General features: G+C 35.4%; 1 protein-coding gene across 6 annotated transcripts in view; it reads left to right on the top strand.

Moving 5' to 3' along the window:
• Positions 1–401: 401 nt before the first annotated feature.
• The window catches only part of fhod3a (formin homology 2 domain containing 3a), a 240,149-nt gene continuing 218,183 nt past the window's right edge, over positions 402–22,367 (top strand). For all 6 annotated transcript variants that reach the window (XM_015356991.2, XM_015356990.2, XM_069195146.1 and 3 more), the window contains exons 1-2: positions 402–896; positions 14,845–14,951. In XM_015356991.2, coding sequence (XP_015212477.1) covers positions 732–896; positions 14,845–14,951 — 272 coding nt within the window. In that variant the 5' untranslated portion in view covers positions 402–731. The remainder of the gene's footprint in view (positions 897–14,844; positions 14,952–22,367) is intronic.

Here is a 22,367-nt window from a genome sequence, read left to right as displayed (position 1 = left end):
ATGGTGTGTCTATGATAAGCCTGTATGCAATGTTTTTGGTATGAGGCAAAGCATTATCATGACTGTAGAATAATTAGTTTTCCTTTATATAATATAATGTTTATATTTATTATTTATTCTGAACTCCCAATCAAATTTAATTATGTTATGTTAGTAAAGAACAGACTGTCACACTTGCAGCGTACAAAAATGACGGCAAAAAGGTACAAAAGGCTGAGATAAAGTTGCTGCAAAACCTTGAAAAATAATTTTCTAAACTTTGCTAAACATGACTCTGCCACTGGAGGTCGCTGTTTTACTTGGAAAAAAATGTGCCATTATTCAGCAGCGTTAAGGTTGGTACTGCTGGTGGGGGGAGCTCTGTCTCCCTCTAGAATTCTCCTGCAGACTCCCAGACTCTTTCTAATACAGGCTTTAGTCTGCCAGCACCTTGCCTGTAAATGTCCTTGGAAATAGCTGTCCTTCTTGGGTCACCAGACCTCCAGTAGAAACGACAGCCAAAACAAAAGGCATCCTGGATTCAATGCACTATCGTAGTTCTGATTCTAGTTATCTATGGGAAGTGGATACAGACCAAGTCACAGGATAACTTTCAACGTAAATAAGGATCACTGCTGGTGAAACTTTGCAACCTGCTGCTCGTTTGTTGTTGTTACCGGAGTGTACGCAGTACTGCGGAGGATCTCTAACCGGGTTGCTCGTGTTATACCCCGTTCTTGCATGGATGCATCATGGCTACGTTCGTATGCAGGGTTCAGTTTTTAGATGATACCGATCCTTTTAACAGCACCAATTTTCCTGAACCAACAAGACCACCTTTATATACATTCAGAGAAGATATCCCTCTCATCAACCAGATTGCGGGAGTCCACAGGCTTCTCAAAGCCCCACAAAAGGTACGGTAGCTCAATTCTAGATGTCAGTAATCCAAAGTATCATTTAAGAATGTCATACATGAAATGTGCGTTGGCTGTGTTGATTTTCACCTTGAATACGTCTCGTTTCCAGGGGAACATATTTGTTAAAATAATTGTGATGAACTGAGTTTGCTGCAGATTTTTAACGAATGAGTAATACCGCAAGAGGACTGATATTTGTGCATTACCTAACTTTTTTTTTTACTTCGTACAAGAAACAGTTCGTTATCTCAAATTTAAATTCAACTTGTTTAGCGTGTCTGGAGAAAGTAACTCCTTTGTAGTCCTAATATGTGAACTCACCAACTGGGACGTTTTAAATTCTTTCTGTACCCCATAACAGAGCTGTGTCATTCATTTAAAAGTGATAGTCGAGAAAAAAAATGACAGGTTGCAGCTCCGCACTGATGTTTCCTGCGCAATAAAAAGTGCTGCAATGCTGTGAATGCCAGGCTGCCCTGTGTATCCAGACGTTGATGCGAAAAAGATAATGTCCTTGAAAGATTTTTCTACTAACACACACACACAAACACCATCATCTGTTTACCCTACGTGGAAAGTTCCCACACCGAAGTAATGAATACCAGGGCAATACAGTTACAGTATAGGCCCGCAGTGCTAATAATTATTGAACAAATCGCTAAATTAAGCCACCGACAATAGTTGCATCCGGATGGTTTGGATCAATTGAGAGATTGCTGTATCACAAGTTTATATTGAGACATGCTGTGTTTTCATGGTCCACACTCTGTCAAAATTTAGTGTTTATTTAGTTAACACAAAGTAGCTAGTCAGTTTTTTTTCAACTCCATATGCAGGTATGGTTTGTACATTAGTATCAGTTTGCCTTGTGCTATTTTAAAACCTTTACTTTTTTTTGCCCAATAAATACATGTTATTTATAGTCAGTCGGAAGCTCCTTTCCTCTAAATACATTTTAAAAGCTTAACCGAATATTGCCTGCAGACGCAAGCAAGCACATTTAACTGTCTTGGTCACCGATGTGCAATGTTTTTAAGGTGATCTGGACCTGGTGGCTGTTCCTAGAGGAAAATAAATTGAGCTCGCACTGTAAAATTAACCAGCGTGTATCTTTACCATTGGGAGTACAACACCTCACTTGACAAGTTAGCTTTTGCTCGGAATAATCTACAATCTTTCATTAGTAACATTGTTTCTCACTAATTTTGGGGATTCCGCTGATTCCCAAATTGCAATCTGAACTCCCTGTCTGTGACTTTAAAAATATCTATTTTTAGTCGCATTACCTTAGTATACAATAAAAATAAACACACCAAGTTTGGAAAAGCACTTCCTAATGTCTGAAGTTTTAAAATGTTTTCCATTTTTTTTCTTTTTATTATACAGTATAGTGGGTGCCAGTTAATGTCCTAATTTTGTCACTAATGAAGTTACTTTTAAGAAAGCACATTTTTATTTCAGAACTGTGATGAAGTTGATTGTAAAGTTGCATTTTATACTGCCAGTTAACTTTTGTATCTTTTTTTTAGATCAGAGATGACAATCAATGTAACAAAAACACTTGTTACAATGTTGTCACAACCAAAATATAATATTAACACAATGCTCTTGCAGTGCTCATCTGTCATATTGGGATTTTGTGATGTTATAACAACTTAACAATTTATATGATACAGCACATCAGGGTATAAAGTTTTCTAAAAATATATACACAGTAGCCAGCATAACCAAACGAGTCTAACAAAAAGGGACCTTCTAAGTAAAAAAGCATGATATATTTTGATTTAAATAACCAAACCAAACTTAAAGCAACATTTAGAAATGTTATTACAGTGTACATCTGAACACAAATGAGATGAGGGCTTGGGACCCATCTTGCCAGTTGGTAATAGGTAATTGGTCCAAGGATCTTACCCATTTTATTTCTTGAAAGGAGGAAGCATGACATTTAGTGTTAACTGGGACCACATTACCAAGCGATCAATGTTAAAGTCAAAATATTTGACAGTCAGGTGCACTTCCCAAATGCTGTGAGATACTGTAGATATAAAGACAAGAATAAGAACCTGTCACTGCATGAGAGAATAATGAATGTTCACATCTCTGCTTTTGCCTGCCAGAGAATCTAATGTGGCCTGAACTGGCTGGTATCCAGAAGCAGGATTAACGCTCCCCTACAGTACACTACCTATACCTTAGGAAATGTATTCACTCCAGGAGATGCTCTGAGATGTTTTGTTTCAATGTTTTGAAACAACTAGGCCCAGCTACTCTCTCAAAACGCAAACAGTGAGTAACTCTCAGCTTAGAGAGCGCTAGAGAGAACTAATAAATTAAGCAAACAGATATTTAAAATCATTTTGCAGCTTGTTTTTCAGTTTCTGGCAAACAGCATCTGACTTTATTATGAGCTAAAAGAAAAAGCAGTTTTCCCACGAATTGGTAAATTGCATTAATTGCTTCAGTGAAGCATATGGTGAGAAAATGTAATGGGTTTAGAATCTTGCAGGTGTTATGCCAGAATGTTCAAGCACACTATATATGTATTCTAAAACTGTCCTTGAAACCAAAGAATAGTTATACATAAGCATACCCGGTCCCTCCCTTCAGCCCCCCCCTTTGACCATGCTATGAACATATCATGGCAAATGTGTGGCGATGATTTATTAACTATGTGTTTATTTTCATCTGTCAAAGGAGGCCTTTCTAAAAATGTTGGAAGAGGAAATGTTTTGAGTGGCTAGACGTTAACACTGACTTTATTTCATCGTCCTTTGTCTGACCTTTTTACCTTTTACCTATTACATTTCCTTAACCGGATTAAACTCTCTCCCACTAATTTTTATTGTGATATCCAGGAAAGTCTTTGCAATGTTTTGGATTCTGAAGTTGTCTTAGGAGTTGTAGTTGGTGAAAGACAATACAGCACTGAGCTTATGTCTGAACTTCCTTTTGAAATTCAGCCTATTAGGCTAAGGGAGTTTTGGTCAATTGTCAAATATATGGATTTTTTTTCTTTGAATCGTTTAGATCTCCAAACCACAGAGCGGCATGAAACAATTATTGAATGATTTTGAATTGTACTTTGTAGAGGACGGGAGGGGTGGTTAAAAGATGCTGACAACGATGATTAAAACTCACAATTTAAGGAACAGCTCCAAGTATTTGAATTGATCAATCAGCAGTTTTTGGAAGAAATGGAAGAAATTGATTAGTAGGAAGGGGAAACTAATTATCCACGCATCCTCAAACATTCAAGGTTTATTTGTTTGTCCTAATCAGGCCCGAAATTGCTTGAAGTAAATTAATTTTTATGTCATTGCAAAGTTTCAAGAAAACTTTAAAGTAACAAAGAGTAAACAATGTATACTCTCTTCCTTCCTATGCATGTTTGAAAAAGAAAATAGTCTGGAAAAGAGATTAATGCATGTTAGTTTGAGAGAACTTCAGTGTTTGACATACATTAAATTAACAGTTATTGTGCCGGAATAGCTGTGCTTTGTAATGACTATGGGCAGTTTCATAGCTCTTTTTTGGTTTTGCAACAAAATATTGCAAAGAACAATTTGTGAAATCCTCCTAGTTGTCTGCATTAAACTATTCTTTAGGTGGTTTAAAGTCACGCAGGTTGTAGTCAGAAGTTAATGCCAGACTCTTCAATTTTGTCAATTCAGTGTATTTTGATGCTGTTTTAGTATTTCTTTGTACATAAGTCACGAAACCTACAGGATGCTGTGGAACACCACAAGTATCTGGGATTCATTTAGAGGCAGCTTGCCCTGACAATAGGAATGGTAATGTCCTATTGGTTAAAGAAAAGAACACTAGTTGCATTTACTATGTACACAAGATGTGTCTTTCCGACCAACTGTAATTAAGTAGTTATTCCAAACAACCACTACCAAATGAAAACTGACAATGTCATTTATTATATAAAATGATGATACCATAGATACTGTTTGGGTGCTCTGTAGTAAACTTTTTTGATAAAACATGTTGGATAAGATATTAAGTTTAAACAGTGGGCCATATAAAACTTACTTACATTGTTATTACCTATACTGCTCTGTCATGACAGATTTAAGAATTTGTTATCATCTACTTAATAAAGAATTGTGTTTGCTTGTAGATTTTACCAAATGATATAAAAATACAGGCAAAACTCTCATGATTGCATAGATAGATTGGATGTACTCTAACTTGCTTTGAGGGATTGTTCAATCCTGTAGAATGCATTGCATTAAATGTTGCAGTAAATTGTGTGATATATTGTTATGCATAAGCTTTATAACTTTTGAAGTAGATACCTTTTAAGTATACAATAAACTCTCAAAAGAAATAACTGTCACATCACAGTATTTACATAAATTATGAATGTTAATGTATTTTCTGATATTAAGAAAACAATTGTAGCATTTCAGTATTTTATACTGTAGTTATATTGCAGATCAATTAAAGTCTGTCTTACTTTTACTTTTTGTGTGCATGTACAAGTTTTGTGATATCACCTTGGCATATATCACAATCAGAATCTATCATAAATTTAGTTTACAGGTGCTCGTCTAGTTTCTCAATCATTAAATTCTTTCCAAAAGTTTTCCTTGACACAGTGATAAAAACTACACAGCAATATATTGCTGCCTCTTCTTTCATGTCTGAGCTGTTAGTGATGTAGCAGCAATACTGTTTTACAGATCAACGTGGTATAAATAGCCTTTGCTCAAACATGGTCTGAGTGCAGGGGAATGTTGCTTTCAGTCTGCTGGTGTTTCCAGATAGCTGTCACTTGAAGACCTAAAGAAACCACTCTGGTAAGCAGTCACTCTACACTTCATGGCAGTACCTCTGCAGAATGATACAATCAATGCCAGTTTCTGGTTAGCATCATACTTTATGGTTAAATTGCTTGCCAATTATTTTATTTTTCCAGGGACAGTGTATCTGCCTTTTTTTTTTTCTCTGAACATGTGTGTGTCAGCAGTCAAAACTCAAACTGCCATTTTTGCAGTGTTGGATATAGTATATCAGCTTGTTAAGTGCCTTGGTGTCTCAAAGAAAAGTGGTTTAACTGGGCACAGAAGCACAGATCAGCACAGCCTCCAGTCAAATTTCCCTGTCACCTCTGAACCACATCACTCTTTCAGGTCTATATGATACATGAACATCGTTTTGGATTTTGGTATGCTTATGACGCACATGAGCCTGTTATTAAAGTCTCACTCTACTGTAAAAAGATAGTGAACTCCCATATTTTTTAATGTGGCCTAGGCTCAGGTAGAAGCCACATAGAAAATTTAAGTAAATATGCTGTGTACAGTATATTTTCTAAATATAGAAAAGAATGTGTTCTTTAAGATGCTTTTGCCAAACCATAGACTTGTTTTGGCCTGAATTTCCATTTAATCTTATGAAGTAAGAGCACTTCCCAGTACACTTGTGTGTTGTTTTACACATATGCTGCGATATGTTGAAATAGGCTTGCCAATGAAACAAATGATATTGCATTTCTGTGGGCTTAAATGATTGATTTACGCAATTGTTTTGAAGACTATGATTGGTGAATGCAGGACAAGTTGGATCTGCACTGGAACCCATGTGGTCTCCTTATGTGCAAGATCAACAGGTGTCACTTGCACATAAATTTCACATTTTATTTTATGTATTAAGTCTGTGAAACCTAAATGTAGCCATTCATTTTATGTTTTTGGTTAAAATAAAGATAAAGGTGGTGCTAGGAGTCTCAAATACTACTGTTTTTTGCCAGCATAATAAGAAATATAGTAATTGTTTACAATATTTGCCCATTTATGCTTTGGTAGGTCTTCAAAATCAATGCATCACCATTCTAGGATTTTCGATATGCATACAGTAGGTAAATTATTCAATAAATGGACACTTGTAAAAACATGCTCAGTTCAAATTATAAATAACTTAAGGTAAGTTAAATATATTTATCTTTTCCTGCTATCCCATATCACACCTGTGTTTACATTGTACAGATTATTGCCTGCTGCCCATCCATATCTCAGTCTCTGTGATTACACCACAGGTTAGTTGTGCCAAGATCAACTTTTTAATGCAGTTTCTGTTGACTTTTAGTTTTGATGTCAACTTCTGTTTTTACATTTGCTACAGTAATTTATTTCTTACATCACAGACAAACTGCTTTTATTTACAGTAAAGCTTGTAGGTCTTCTATGCAGTATGATTTTAGTGCAAATCAGTGTTTTCTCATGCTCTGCTTTATTGCTGTTTCTGGGATATTCAGGACTTTAGCATGTTATTTGCTTTTGTTTTTACTAAAAGCTCCTATTCAAGAGCAAGCAAAAAGATTTTACTTACTCGAAGATACCCAACACAGAGCTGTGGTCACTTTCTTTACAGAAACCAAAATATATTTTAATGACCTGGGTAATTGTACAGTATGTTAGGAAAGGAGCCGCAAACGATATAATGTATGAAGTATAGGCCAAAATAAATTAAGTTTATGTTCCCGAAATCAGTCGTTATTAAATAAACTGGGCTGAACGTGGCACCCATCTTTCGAATAGCTTTTCATGGAATGCATTTGAATTGAATTTTCAAACCCCTGCACAGCGTCCTAAAGAAAAGTACTAAATTAGAAATGACTCAACTGTGTGGCTCCCAGCACTCATGACTGTGATTGTAGGGATTGTTTTAAGAATCTATTTTTTGCTGCTGAAGCATTATGGCTGGAAAAGGTACGCATTATCTTGTTAAGGGAAGGCAACCGAAGATGTGGATGTGTGCGGAGTTTGCCAAAAGAAGCGTGTCCTCAACTGTTGACCCCAGAGGTCTGTGGCGCCTGAGTGGCGTGGTTCACCACGGAGCTTTCTGCCCCTGGCCTGGCCGACTCTGCTTTGCCCACTAGAGAAGAACTAAGCTTTTGGTTTGCTTCCTAATTACCAGCTCATTCCATGATGGCTATACTTGTGCTGCTGCATTGACAATTGAGGAGGAACATGCCTTCCTAGAGACAACAGATAGCCTAGGTCCATTTTTCAGAAGCTAGTAACAAAGCATTACTCCACCAGTGCGACACCATCACCTTCTGTGCCACCGTCCCCTTTCACACAATACACAAATAAAGACGTCTTAGAGCCACTGCTTTTACAGTTTAAAATGTATAGTGTGAAAAACACCATCTAATCATCTAACCGATTCTCCGCACTCCTGACATGTGGATAAATAGATAATTTGGAATTTGTGGGAGGATCCATACATGAGAGGTACGAGGAAACCATCTTAGTTATTAAATGTCAAAATGTTTACAAGAGTGGGGGGGATGAAGAAATCACTTTGTACAGTATGTAACAACAGTCCCAATTTAAAATAGGCTGTATTGGCTTTAATTACAGTTATTATAGCATTATAAATGAAACATAAAATGTTATAATATAATAAGGCCCATTCTTTTCCTTCTGCGTGCCCAAGCTTTTAGAAGCTTTTCTGGAGCAGCAACATCTGCTACAAGATGTCAGATTCTACATTGTAAACCATCATCACCCACCATCAGCAATAATACCTACTCCCTCACTTACTTTTTATTGTTAGGTATAGGAAACAATTTTGCCCCTGTTTGCAGTTCTGGACAGACATCCAATTAGCTTGTGGCCACAGATGTGCTGGTCCGAGCCATTCATCTGAGAAAGACAATGAAAGGCTGTGAGTCTGAGGAAATTTTCTGCAAACCTTTACAGACTGTAAAGGATAGTCCTATGTGACTCTAGAGCCAGTGGAGTGAACAGTTGAACTGTGATAGCTGAAAGCCATGTGTTTACTCCTTTCAAAAGAAAAAAAAAAGTTAAAGACTCATGAAATGAAGTATCCTGTATGGTTCTGGTTTAGAAGTCTTTTTGTTAGAGTCGGTCAGGCTACTTTTTCATAATGCCTAACAAACATACTGTCCAAAACAATTGAATGTCACTTTTATGACACTTTTAAGGAAAGTTCTCAGATGAAATGCTGTGATAAACCCTTATTGTGTGAATTCCTGGAGACTTGTGTGACATATCGTGTGAGACCAGATTCACAAGAAAAAATTCAATGGTAAGGTTTTATTGTACGAACGTCAAGCAAAAACTTTATCTTGTGTCTTGATGCTTAGTATGAGGTTCTGAGGTAGTGATGAGTATGCTGGCTCTTCCATCTTACTCAGTAGGCCATGCTAAATTGATGCAAGCCTAGAAATTCAAAAGAGTCTGTTTCTTGTCCAGGAAGGCTAAATTGGAACTGTATTGCACTGCATAACTTTCATTAATACAAAGCACCTGGTGTACCCCTGTTGGCAGCTTTTAATGTTTAGCCTGTTAACTGTGCAGGATAATAAAAGGGGCATAAAAGAAAAGGAATGTGGTACAAATCCATTGGCACTGACCTAAAGGTCCTGGCTGGCAGAAACCTAAGATTTCTGAGTGATAGCTTGCATTACTCTTTTAGTAATTGCATTTTAAGCTACCTGCTTATATCCTCGGCAATTAAATATCTGGGTCAACTTAAGCAATGAGTCCCAGCTGCTAAGTGAGCCCCTTTTCCACTGTTGGTTTGCCAAGTATTCTGGGGCTAGCCAATTTTTGGATTCAAAGCATTAAAACATCATCTAATGTAGATGAAGTCTATGATAACCCTTTGTTATTAGATTCCTTAAAAAGCATGCATCCTGCAACCTTTGAAATACAATGTAATCCTGGGGAAACTTTGAAGCCTTTTCCATGCTGAAGGACTCTTATTTTGCATTATATAATCCTATTTCTGTTCCTCACTTGAATCCTCTAGATGTAACATTACACATTCTTTGTAATATTCACTACACTTTTTTATTTTTATATATGCATTAAAATATGTTGTGTATATGCAAATTACACATATGGTATGAGTTTCATCAAACTTTCAAGTAATCATCTGAAGAGTTTGAGATGCCAAAACTGTAATGCAAATGTACTGTTCTGTATATGCTTTTTACATAAAGGATTCATTTAGCTGAGGAAATAATTAAATGTCTTGGCTTTTCAAGTATAAAATCAAAGTTTGCAATCTAATTTGCTGAATAATTTGCAAAAATGTGCACCTTCAGTATTTTCAACTTCAACTTACAGTATTTGGCTTTCAATTGCATAGAATGACTTCTGTTACAAACATAAAATCTGAGAATACTTCTTAAAATCTTGCAAATATAAAGGCTTTTCCAAGATTTTTATATGATAAAGATCTGACCTGCCCTGTGCTATAGGGGAAGAGGAGTATAATCATAATAACCAAAGTCAGCCTTAATCCAATAATCACACAATTAAAGTCCAGCAGATGACTGACTGCTTAGCTGCTTAGTGATAGAGGAGTCCTTAACTGATGGGACTCCTGATACAGAAATTGAAATAGGCCTTTTGTATGTGCATATGTTTTTTATTCCTACACCAAGTAAATCAAAATGATCCTTTCTGTGGACAGCAGCCCTCATTGTAGAATTATGTTAAACTGCCCAGATCATAGCAAAGCCTGAGGTGTCTTTTATATGCAAAATTGTGATTCAAGCCACTTCAGAGCAGGAATAAGTTTCACCAGATGTACATTCTCTTGTACTTCAGAGTGGACAGACGACATTCTGTTTCACCCCAGCTTTAGTTCAGCTGTAGTCTGAATCCGCTGGTTACAAAACTACCTGTTTGCTAACCAGTAAAAAAAAAATGTTGAGAAACATTGAAAATAGCCTTGTTTCCCACAAACAATCAAAAAAGTTGATTTTTCCCAGTGGCAAGAACTCATTGTCTATTTTAAAAAAATACGAAGTATCTATTTAAAGACTGAGCACATTTCTTCAGAAAGTTTTTGGATGAAAGTTTATAGCCAGCTATGTTTTACAAGTGGATTTTGGACATACTGTACATTTAAGACAAAATAGGACTCTTTAAAGTGTCATGGGTGTATAGAACAAACTGCAATGCCAAGTTGTTAATGATGAAGTTATGGGATTCCTCAGGAACAGGAATGATAAGACTTTGGTGTAGTTTAGCTAAAAATATTTAAGCAAGCCTCCTCTTGTTTTTCAAATGTCTCATATACCACACTTTTGAAAATGAGAAAATCTCTTTTCATGGTACAAAATTAAATAATTGAAAAATGAATGACTTAAAACAAGCGGACTGGTGATGTTTGTATGAATGTCCTTTACCAAATGTGGTAAAATGAATTTTATCAATGCATCATTACACAGAATATTATTGCTACTACTGTTAATTACATCATTTTCATAATGAAATAATAGTGAAATACACTATTATTCCATGTTAAACATGTTTGTAGTTACAATGATTGTTTTGGTTTAAAGAGAGATAGTAATGTCAGAGAACACTTTTCCACAAATATTCTGTAAAGATATTCAATTAACTTGCAAATGAATAGGCAATCTCATTCCTTTGCATGGTAGACAAGGCTGTAAAAGAGATGTATGGTTTACAAATTATATTGTTATTTTAGGAGCAGACATTGTATCATTTAGTTTTCTTCTTTAAAGGAAATTACATGACAATCCAGTGAGTGTTATTCTAACTGACCAGATGTGTTGTTTCACTGCTCAAACATTATACCACAGAACACTGTGGAAAATAAATTGGATCGTTATCCAAGATCAAAGTGAAGAAACTTTAATGTGTTTAACAGTTAACAAACTCTTTTTTTAATTAAACAATTTAATGGAAAATGAATAGCATTAAACTTTGCCACAGGTCCAGCAACATAAAATACATGCATAAACAACAGACATTATTAATATCTGTTTTATCATTTTAACAGGAATTTGATTTAATGTCTGGCCTTTGGAATGTCATTTCAAATCCACTGTATGTGCAGACGAAGAAAACTGGTATACTAATCATCCCTTTCTTTCAGGAGCTTGGTTTTTTATTTTCTGTGCTGTCAGCTTACAATATTTTAATAATCTGATGAATTATGTTTTCATACTCTGATTAAAAGTCAAGAATAAATTTATGTAACAAATATTTTTATAAACTTCTAAGTAGATAAAATCAAGACAAATGTCATTTTGGGGGTTTTATTTACTCATGATTCTTTATACAGTTCTTAGTTTTTCCATGTGAAGCTTTTGAAGTATATCAAAAAGTTGGATATAGCTTCCACTGTGCCGGGGAAATTATGTCGACTGGCCTACAAGTTTTCTCACTCCTCCAGCTCTTCAGAACTTTGCAGGAGTAAGTCAGCCCCTGGAGACCAGTAGTGTCTGCTGCCGAGTCTGACATAAAGGTTAAATCCCTACTGAGACAGAGGGGCATCCCAAGTCAGAAGCTTCTTGCTGAATCCCAGCACTTGTCCTTGAGCTGTTTCAGGACAGTGTAAATGCTTTGAATAACTCTCTAAAACTACAGAGCATATGAAAATAAGATTGTCCACTCTCTCAGTACCTTGCTTATATAGATACCATGAATCTGTTTTCAGCAGTTTTTATTGGGATTCTGCCTTGTTTAAAGCATATGGTCGTATTAGTCAGTATTCATTCTATGACAAGGCTGTTCATTATAATGACGATGCCTCACAAAAATATTTAACAAAAAAAATCAGTGAGCCCAAAGAGAGATTTCTAGACCAAAATTAAGGTAGTTTTTAATACATCATACAGGAGAAACATAAAAAATGCTGGTGAATTCTTCTGTGGACTTTTATCCAAATTTTATAGTTATGCTCAGAAAAAATTGGTATCAACTTTTGGTTTGGATAAAAAGCTTTGAGAATCTCAGTGTTAAATGTCCCAAATTACTGCAGAGGTTTAATGCTGTATTCAAACCAAAACATATTGTGATGTCGTACATTTAAATAAGGAAAGGAATTCTTATTAAATATATTAACTTTGATTATTTATCCTTGGTTCTTATTTTCTTTTTTTAAATGTCCTTTTTTCTGCTTTGCTTTTTAAGGAAGGACATTCTAGGCCTTAATACCATACAAAAGCCACAAGTTTACAGTTGCTAAGCAACATGACATTAATCTTTTAGGGGAAAGGGAGTGGAATGATTTTCCATTGACTGCCCAAGAGGCCCTGAACTGCATTTGTGCTTTGTTTCAAATAGCACCGATGTTATTTATTTGTATGAACGTATCTAATAAAACCTTTTGTTTCCCTAGATACCTCATGAAACCCAAGAACCATTATGTTATATACTTATAATTAAACTACTTTTTTATTGGATGGTTTAGTGTTTGTTTTCTGCTTAAATCTAAATCAATGAAGGTGGGGGAGGGAAACAGTTTATTAAGCAGATTGCGCTTAGTCTCAGCTAACCTTCTTTCTGTCCCCTGATGACTAGTGTGATTAAACATTTTATACAATTATATATTGCTACTTAGCTTGAACTAAACACCCCTGCCCTTGTCTATATGCGTTACTTTTTAATACCATTGTCTGATTTCACTCCTTTTAACAGCCTCCGGTGCCCCACAGAGACCCATTCAAGTTCTCATCAATTTGTTAAGATTTGTAAATGCTTTGAATTGAGATTTTCTCCCTTCTTAAAGAATTCAGCAGGTGTTTAATTAAGACACATAAAGCAGGGAAAATGCTGATTATAATGCTTAATAAAAAGCAGTTTTGGCCTTACTCCTCTAAATGCAGAAACCGTGAGGACTGATGTAAGCACAGCCCATATTAGGTGTAATAAAGAACAGCTGAAATCCTCTGGGGTCCAGACAACTTAGTGTAGTAGTAAAAGGAAGGGAGGGGATTAAAATGCACACTGAATGATTGATCTAAAACATGGGTTGTGTTAGCCACCTGAAATTTTAAAACCTGTTATTTGACCTTAATTGACTGTTAACAAACATACTATTCTTTGCTGTTGAAATACAGGTTAGTGTTACATTCCACTCCTCACCAGTTGATAACGGGTGCACCAATTAGGTGCTACAAAAACTGAGACATAAGAACGCATCTTGCCTTTTTTATATAAATCTTAAAAGAACAAGTTCCCAGCTTTCTTTCAGGGTACTGTTTCTATACCTGAAGCATCTGAAACATTCAAGCAAACAGTTGAAGCTTTTTTCTCCAGGCATTTTTAGGAATGCAGAATTAACCTTGCTTCAACACTTCTACTTAATCAGCTAGAATGTGAAACACCAGTTTCAGTGCACAAACACAAAGAAAATTTAAAAAGTTTAAAATTTTAGAGGTGTTTTGGAGGTCCTTTTCTGAAAGCTTAATGCAAAATTAAAGGTCATGTCCTTGAAAATGAAAGTTAAGAGCACTAAAAGTAGTTGTAAAAAAACAATATTTAAATGTAATTTAACAAATTCTAAAATAACTTTGTTTTCTCTCTTTCTCGCATTCCCGGACATCAGGTTGGAAATCAACAAAACCATAACATATGTTATAATGTCTGACCGATTAATCTTTTAAAGATGAGAGCAACACTGTATTAAAATGATTAAGTCCTAAAATTGTGGGAAAGTCTGATAGTCTTACAGCATGCCAACAGTCCTGGCATCAATACCAGCCTTATGTATTAATCTGTTCATCAGGATGCTACACAAAATTGAGGAAGTAGCTTGTGTTTTGTGCAAGTATTTTATCACAGTTGTATTATGTTGTGAAAGTAATTCACTTTGGATACCAGAACCTGCGTATCTTAATAGCTCACCTGCTACTTTACATCTAAAGAAAACTGCTCCTACAGACAAAGGCAGGTCTTTTAAATAAATAAATGGTATGAATTGAGCACACCCTTGTTTCATGAAAGATAACATTCTAAATTCCCAATAAATGTTGAAATGTGGGAAAATAAATATTTTTAATGTGACAGGTTTCTTTACCTTTTGTGCCAACCAGGATATCTCCTGATGCCCTGGGAGTTTTCTTTTACTGTTTTTATTGGGGTTTTTTGTGTTTTGGTGGCAATAGTCTGATAGGTGGTGTCTGTCATTACAGCTTGATGACTGCGCTCTGCAGCTCTCTCACAATGGAACCTATTTGGATTTGGAATCTACGCTGGCAGAACAGAGGGATGAGCTTGAAGGATTTCAGGAGGATGCTGGGTAAGATATGTTAATTTTTTCTTTTGTAACTGAAGGTGGGTGAGCTGCAGAGCAGCAGTCTACACATTGCTCTTCAAATGTGGTTTTGCAAAGTTTAGGGGAATAGAAAAATGTAGATTTATTTTGATGGCTTAAAGTATTCTCTCTTCATTCTTAGTGACTACGGTGGTCTGCTTCAAGCAGAATTTTATATCCATGTACACTGGCATAGGTATTGAATGCATATGGGTTGCCACGTAATAAGTCATGAAACATTTTTTTGGTTCAGTTTTATAGTTGCGTACAGCTAGGAGAATTTAGTATAAAATCAATCCAGCCTGTACTGAGAAACCTGCCTGAATTGTTTCACCTTTATAGCTGTGCAATATGTTTGTTGGCGAACATGGAAGCATTGTGTGGGAATACAAGAAGTGTGAGAACACTGGCTAATGAGAAACAGAGCTTCCAGAAGAGTCTTTTGTATGAGAATATGGATGTTTTTATTATTTTGTGACATTTGTGTGTGGTTATAGTACCTTTAAATATGTGTATGTAAAACTTTAATATATCATTTGCATTTTATCACGTTTCACTCAAAAGGATCCCACAAATTCATATGCAGGAGGACCACTGAATCCACCAAATGAAATGGATGATTACAACTTAGTGACAGTCATTTTGCTCCAGTATTACCAGTCCACAGCAGAACAGGTGGTGTGAAACCAACTGAAATAAGTGGGATCTTTGGAAGGCCAGATGGAGAACACAAAGGGCAGAATGTACCCAGGACACAAAGGCTAAAACTCATACTTTTACGAACGATGAGGTCTTGTTAATGACCAAGTAGTTAGGACCTCAAAATTCCATTATAAGAAGTGATGTCTTACAGTTTTCACTGATACATATTGAAATTAGTGATCCTGATATAGGGATGGGATTACAAATGACTCAACAACAAAGACTCAATGTTCAAGACACAGCAAGGCAGTATATGGTACCTTATATTTGTGATTATGACTTTACACATATCCTTACACAGATATTATAAAGAGCTGTACCATTCCATTATGTGTAGGGAATACTCTTCAAATTAGGTCAGAGGTATTCGTGAGGCATAATTCAGCTTGATGACAGCAAACAGTAGACAGAGGGAGCATTCTAAGCCTGAGCTTAGATACTGTAAATACTAGTTACAACTTGGGGAAATAAATTATCAAGTGTTAGCAGAAAACAAGAGTGTCCCACTTGTTCCCTCACAAGCTGTTTACTTTGTGATATTAAATGTGCTTAAAATGCCCAAAGTGTTGTGCCATAACACATATTCCTTCTCACATTCTTAAATATCTCCACTGATGTGCATCACTCAGCCTCTATCACTAAGCTCTGTATTTGGAGATGGTAGATTATCCATTCTTCATATTTTGTTAGTGTTTAGCAGTAGTATTACCACACTGTAACTAGATCTTGTAAGATCTCAGAAGCTCAACAAGGCTGGACTTGGTCAGTACTGTAATGGGAGACCTACTGTATAAGGAAAACCAGGTCGCTGCAGCATGTGATGTTGCCCCAGTATTTTTACCAGAGACACTCTACTGTAAGAGGTACAGTTCTTTGGATGAGGTATCGAACACAGTTCCTGACTGGTTGGTCATTAAAGATCCCTGGATACTTTGGATAAGAGGTGTTAACCCTGTTGTCCTAGCTAAATTCCACTCTGGGCTTGTACATTATATGTATATTATCACCTCACTAAATTACCCATTTAATTCAATTGGTGAAACAATCTTTCACTTCTGGTGAATCATGGCTGCTGTAAGTCCCCATGTGCATGCTGCACTTCAGTGGTAGATGAAGTGGGTACTTTCGTGTTGGTAAAGGACTTTAATATGCTTTGACATGAAATGTGCTACATAATTGCAAAAAGAACAAATTATATTATTACTACAGCAAAGCATAATTCATAAAGCAAGTTACTGAGCATACCATAGTGTACTAATTCTATGCCAAATCTGTATAACGTTGCAACATAAGTTGTATAAGTATAAGTTTTCAGACCAGTAAACGACTTTATCCTGCAATTGAATAATCAATTAAACTGACAGAATGATCACCAGTCTGAAACCTGACAGTACCCAAACATGATCCAGTGATAGTGGTTATAGTGATCACAGAAAACTACACATACTGTACCACTGTAGAAAATGCCCAAGGACAGGGACATGAAGGATGGAAACTGAGAAGAAAAACTTTTTTTTCTCTGTTATTTTTATGTTGCAACATGCATCTATACAATATAATCATTGTTCTAAAAATCGATGTTACTCCACCCAGAGAGAGGTATTAATTTCTTGCAAACTCTCTCCACCTGGCCTGGAAATTAACACTATTAAATGTATCAATGCAGTGGCTTTATTCATAATATCACTTGTTCTTTAGGTTAAGAGTTTAAATAATCAGCTATTGTCTCCACCCTACTATCCCCTCAGCAATAATTGTTACCCTGCCTATCCAGCTATTAAGGTATTAAGTCTCATCTTCCCTAGAAAGGAACTTGTCTACATGTTTTCATTTAGAACATATCATATCGAGTTCATATTAGTAACATATCAGTTTATAGTTGTATGGCAATGAAATTTGAAAGATAGCCTTTTGCATTTCATTGAAGAAAGAGTAAAGAAATCTGTCTAAGTCTTCAAACATGTCAAATGTGGCGTTATCTATGAGAAAGAATCATATCCAACTGGCACTTCATATTTATTCATTTTGGTAGGGTATTATGCCAAATACAGCCCCCCCCCCACAAGAAATGTCTTTCTGTATGTAGAATTTGAAAATTCATTTTTCAATGCAAGAGTCAAAAAGTGTTATTTGTTTTGCTTGCTTAACATACTCGGGTATTCTTGCTTCAAGGATGGCCTCTGGGTTGCTTCAGACGTCACTGCAAGTGAGCAGCTTTTTGATAAATGATGGATGGAGGGAAAATAATTTCTGCTTTGTTGAATGCTGTTTCTCATAACAAGACATACTTCAAAGCATGCATGTTTTCTTAAAGATTCTGATAGACATTTGAAGTTATTAAATCAATTTGACTTTTTTTGTTAAATAAAATGCCATTACTTATAGTGTTTTTTAAATGGAGGTGAGAGTTTCTGTTTTACAGTCTTTAAACAAGATTTATAGTTCTAAACAGGCTTTTGTATTGCAGTGGGGATTATAATAAAACTTTTATGGAATGACTATACCCAAATTGGATGTCTTCCCTCAACCTTTTTGTGGTAAAATGTATCAAAAACATCTTTTTCCATCCATTATGAGAAAGGCAAGGCCATGACTATGTCAGAAATACAGGGGCCAAGCTGGAGAAGGGATGGCAATACAGTATGTCACAAGAACTTAAATTGACTATTTAAGTATCCGATCAATCTCAATCACTATGTCCTTGGGAATTGGAAGGAAACTAGAGAACATGGTGTACTTCCATTCTAAGAACAATTGGGAGAGCATGCAAATTCCATGTAGACAAGCACTTGAGGTCAGAATGAGAACCAGGACTGTTGAATTGTCACGTAGAAGTGCTAAACATTGTGCCACTTTACTGCACAAAAAGCATTTATTTTTTTCTTTAATTAAATGTCTGTACAGCACATGGTTACAATATCTCCTACCATTTTGAAGTTAGAAACCTAATACTTTTTTGCAATTTGACACTAAAAGAATATTATTAATGTGACAAACGTGTTCAGTAGGTAGTAATCCTTAGATACTATATATTGGGCTTGAAAGATACGTTTTAATCTATAACGAAAGTAAAATGTTACACCCACAATAGGTGCATGTACGTCACGGACTGTTTTTCAAATAAAACTAAACTGTATGTACTGTACATTTTTCTTGTTGTCTATACTTGTTGTGTTCTGTTGTGTCCTGACTTTATAAATGGCTTTAATGGTTTTAACCATGATGTGATGTGTGATATTCAATTTAAAAAATACACTTTTTTTTTTAATTTTCAGTGTGAAAATTCCATTAAATTATTTTGTGATTTTGATTCAGACTTACAGTATATGACATATTCATGTTTCATTTATTTGTGGTCAATTGTTTTAAATAATCATACCTTATGTTTATCAAAATCTTTTAATTTGCAGTTACCAAGAGAAACCTAGAACCTTTAACAGGATACCTTCATATATTTGTAAGGATTATGTTAAAGGTGAGAGCTGTGTTGAGTATTTTAAAGATTTTGTTTTCATTCTTGACATATATAGAACTACTGTATGTTAAGAGCAATGTGTTGCTCAGAAAGTGCAAGTGTTAAAAACATGCTTCCAGAGTACCCATTGGAAACAATAGATGTATCCAGATATCTAAATGTACCATTGTGACCAAGTTCTCCCTAGCCTGGGAGTGAGTCGAAAAATTCACAGAAGGTGGCAAATATCCCACTTGATGCTAAGCTGATTAGACACAGAGTTTGACAAACTTAGTAAAGATAATTACTGATTATTTGCTGATTATTTGAAGTAATGTCTTGTTTATTTAAACATTATGGAAGTTCTGTGCTGTACGGATATGGAAGCCTTTGTTTAAATTCATATTTCTTTGTATAATTAAATCCCTTTTATGTTATATAACAACCTGTACAAGGTTACATATCTAACATCTATTATCATAAGGAAAATATTTACATTAAAACAGTTGGTCTACTTCTTTGTTCTGGTTTAAGACGTTAATGGGATGTGTAATTCCAATTGCATGCATTCTTTGGTCTTATATTAACAATTTTGCCAACAGATTGTCTGGAGACTTTGTAGAGTAATGAAAAACACTCAGGTTTTCATCAACATTTGCTTTCATTCTGATTTTTTGTGTCTGTCATAACTCATGCATTGATAAATGTTCTACTGTATGCTTATTTCTTTTCAGAAATACCCACCATTCTCATTTTTGTCACTCTTCCAAATCAAGATACTGTATTAAAAGAAGGCTCTGACCACATTGGTATATTGTCTTCCAGTGTTTTTTGCTGCACAATTTAGACACACCCAATTAAAGTTTTGGCAAACATGCAGCAAGAGACTGGTTTTAAGAGATACATATATGCAAGCCCTTACAAAGTCTTACATACATTCCTTTAGAACTAATCCTGCTATAACAGAAAAATATTTTAAAGGAGTGATGAATTCTTATGAATCTAGCTTTTAACAAGAGCCTATTAGCCATTATTCAATCTCCTCACCATGTTAACAAAATCAAATTAATCTCAGTGTTCGATTGGTATATCTAACAATTTCTCAAATTAAATAACAGTTTTCTAGTAAGGTTTTTTGTTGGTTTAGATATTGGGTGGCTTCTCTTTCTTTGAATAGTCAATATTTGAGTGAAGGCCTCAGCAGTAGTGATCATATTCTTTTTTTTTACACACACAGAGTTGAGTCGGAGATACAGTAGCCCTTTCAGGAACTGTAGCATATCACCTCTCCATAGGAAAAGAACAGTTGAACTTTCTAGAATAATTTCTAGAATAATTGAACCTCAGAAGAGAGAACAGTCCTTATTTTCTTTATATAAGAGGATATTTCAGTTTATACAATTTATACAAATTATACAATTTGACATATCAATGTAATATTTTACCAAGGCTTTTCATTTGTTCTCCAGAAAAGAAAATGCTGTATAATACTACGAGTTGTGAATATTTAAACTGTAGATTAAAATAAAAGCTATCTTTAATTATTCAGTGGATTTGCAATTAAATACATCAAATGTATATTTGCATATTGCTGTTTTAAATATAAATAGGTTTGTTGAGGTGCATCCCTATATGGTTACAAGTGAGTATTTACAGTGTTTACTAAAGTGCATACATAAGTGTTTTATAGGTATTAATACATAAAACAGTATATCATAAAATGTATATCTATACTGTACAGTACCTATTTTTCTGTTAATTGCCTGTTCAGTAGCTCAGTCAAATTCTAATGATGAAACAGGCTAATGAACATGAGTGGTAGTGTACTTACTGTAATTCTTTGGCTTAATTTTTCTGGCCAAGGAAGTGACTCTGCTGGTTGGAGATCAGTGGGGTGACATCTGTGGTCTCTCTGGATGAGCCAGAGAGAAAATACTGCAATGGATAATTTTTTTCAGGTTTGATTGAAGATGTGGGTCTAAAAATAATGGGAGCAGTTCGTCACCTGTATGTGAACCCTGGACATACATTTGTGTCTAAATAGAGCTTGTGGTTAGAAGGGGAATATTGGATGACCAGGGTGGGAAGAAATAACAGAGGTGGATGTGGAGGAAGAAAATTTAGAAGTGCCAGTTTCCTTTTCTGTAACTAGAATGGGAAGCTGTTTGGCACACCTCAGGATGAATATGTTTTTCTGAAAATTTGCAAATCAAATGGATGGATTTTTGTCTTCTTGTTTTGTCTTAGTTTCTTAGTTTAGCATACCAGGTACAGTATCTTCTAAAGGAGTCCTGTAGTGATAGGTTGTGATTACGGTCTGGGCAGGATTAAGAAAAAACAAGTTACAGAGTGTTGTTGACAGCCTTGTCTAAACAGGTTTTCATAGACAGTGTGTTCTTCTGTAGATAATCTCTGGCAATTTGCTGCTTCACATCAGGAATCCCCTTTTATGTAACAGGTTAATTTCAGTGTCTGTTATGTAATTAAAACAGTGCAACTGTTCAAAAAGGACCTGTTGGTGGTTTCTCTACTTCTGCAGTAAGCATCAAGAAAAACTGATTGAAAAGTTGAGTTTGAGTTTTAAACACTGGCAGTCACTAATTGTTGTTCAGTATGGATGGATTTCAAAGACAAAAAAAACAATTGTTTTGACCTTCTAAACTATAAGACACCACAGCAACATTCCTGGCAAACTATGTTTACTTTTCAGGTATAAAAATACTAATGATATTTATTAAAGAAGACAGATAAAACACATTTTCCTCTTTCTGCACTAGCATCTAATGGCAATATACTTACAGTACACAACTAGGGCTCCCTCTGCAAAGCATGGCTGGTGCAATCCTTTTCATATTTCTGCAAATACAAGTATGTAAGGGGAAAAGGAGATTTCTGAGATTTTCAATTTTAAATCTCTTACCAAGGCAGCTGCATAAATAACTTTCTGGATAGATACACTTGATGGGTCTTCTCTTGCCATGAGTCTTGGCACATTTGACCAAAGATGGTTTTTGCAAACAGTAAGATGGCTATCCCCAGGCACAGAAATGTGGGGAGATTGCATTTTATGAATAAATCATTAGAGTATAGGTAGCTTACCACTCGCACTTAAAATGGTTGTCCCCTTAATTGTATTACGGTAGGGTACTGTATATTACTTTTTGCGTCCCGGCGTTTGGTTGAAACGTCTAACATTGATGACATCATCAGCCTGCGCGAAACCGTGTTGCCACACATTGTTGTTT

This window comes from Lepisosteus oculatus, chromosome 10 (assembly GCF_040954835.1).
Source record: "Lepisosteus oculatus isolate fLepOcu1 chromosome 10, fLepOcu1.hap2, whole genome shotgun sequence".
NCBI lineage: Eukaryota > Metazoa > Chordata > Actinopteri > Semionotiformes > Lepisosteidae > Lepisosteus > Lepisosteus oculatus.
Note: the sequence above shows the minus strand (reverse complement) of the source record. Positions and strands in the feature narration are given on the sequence as shown.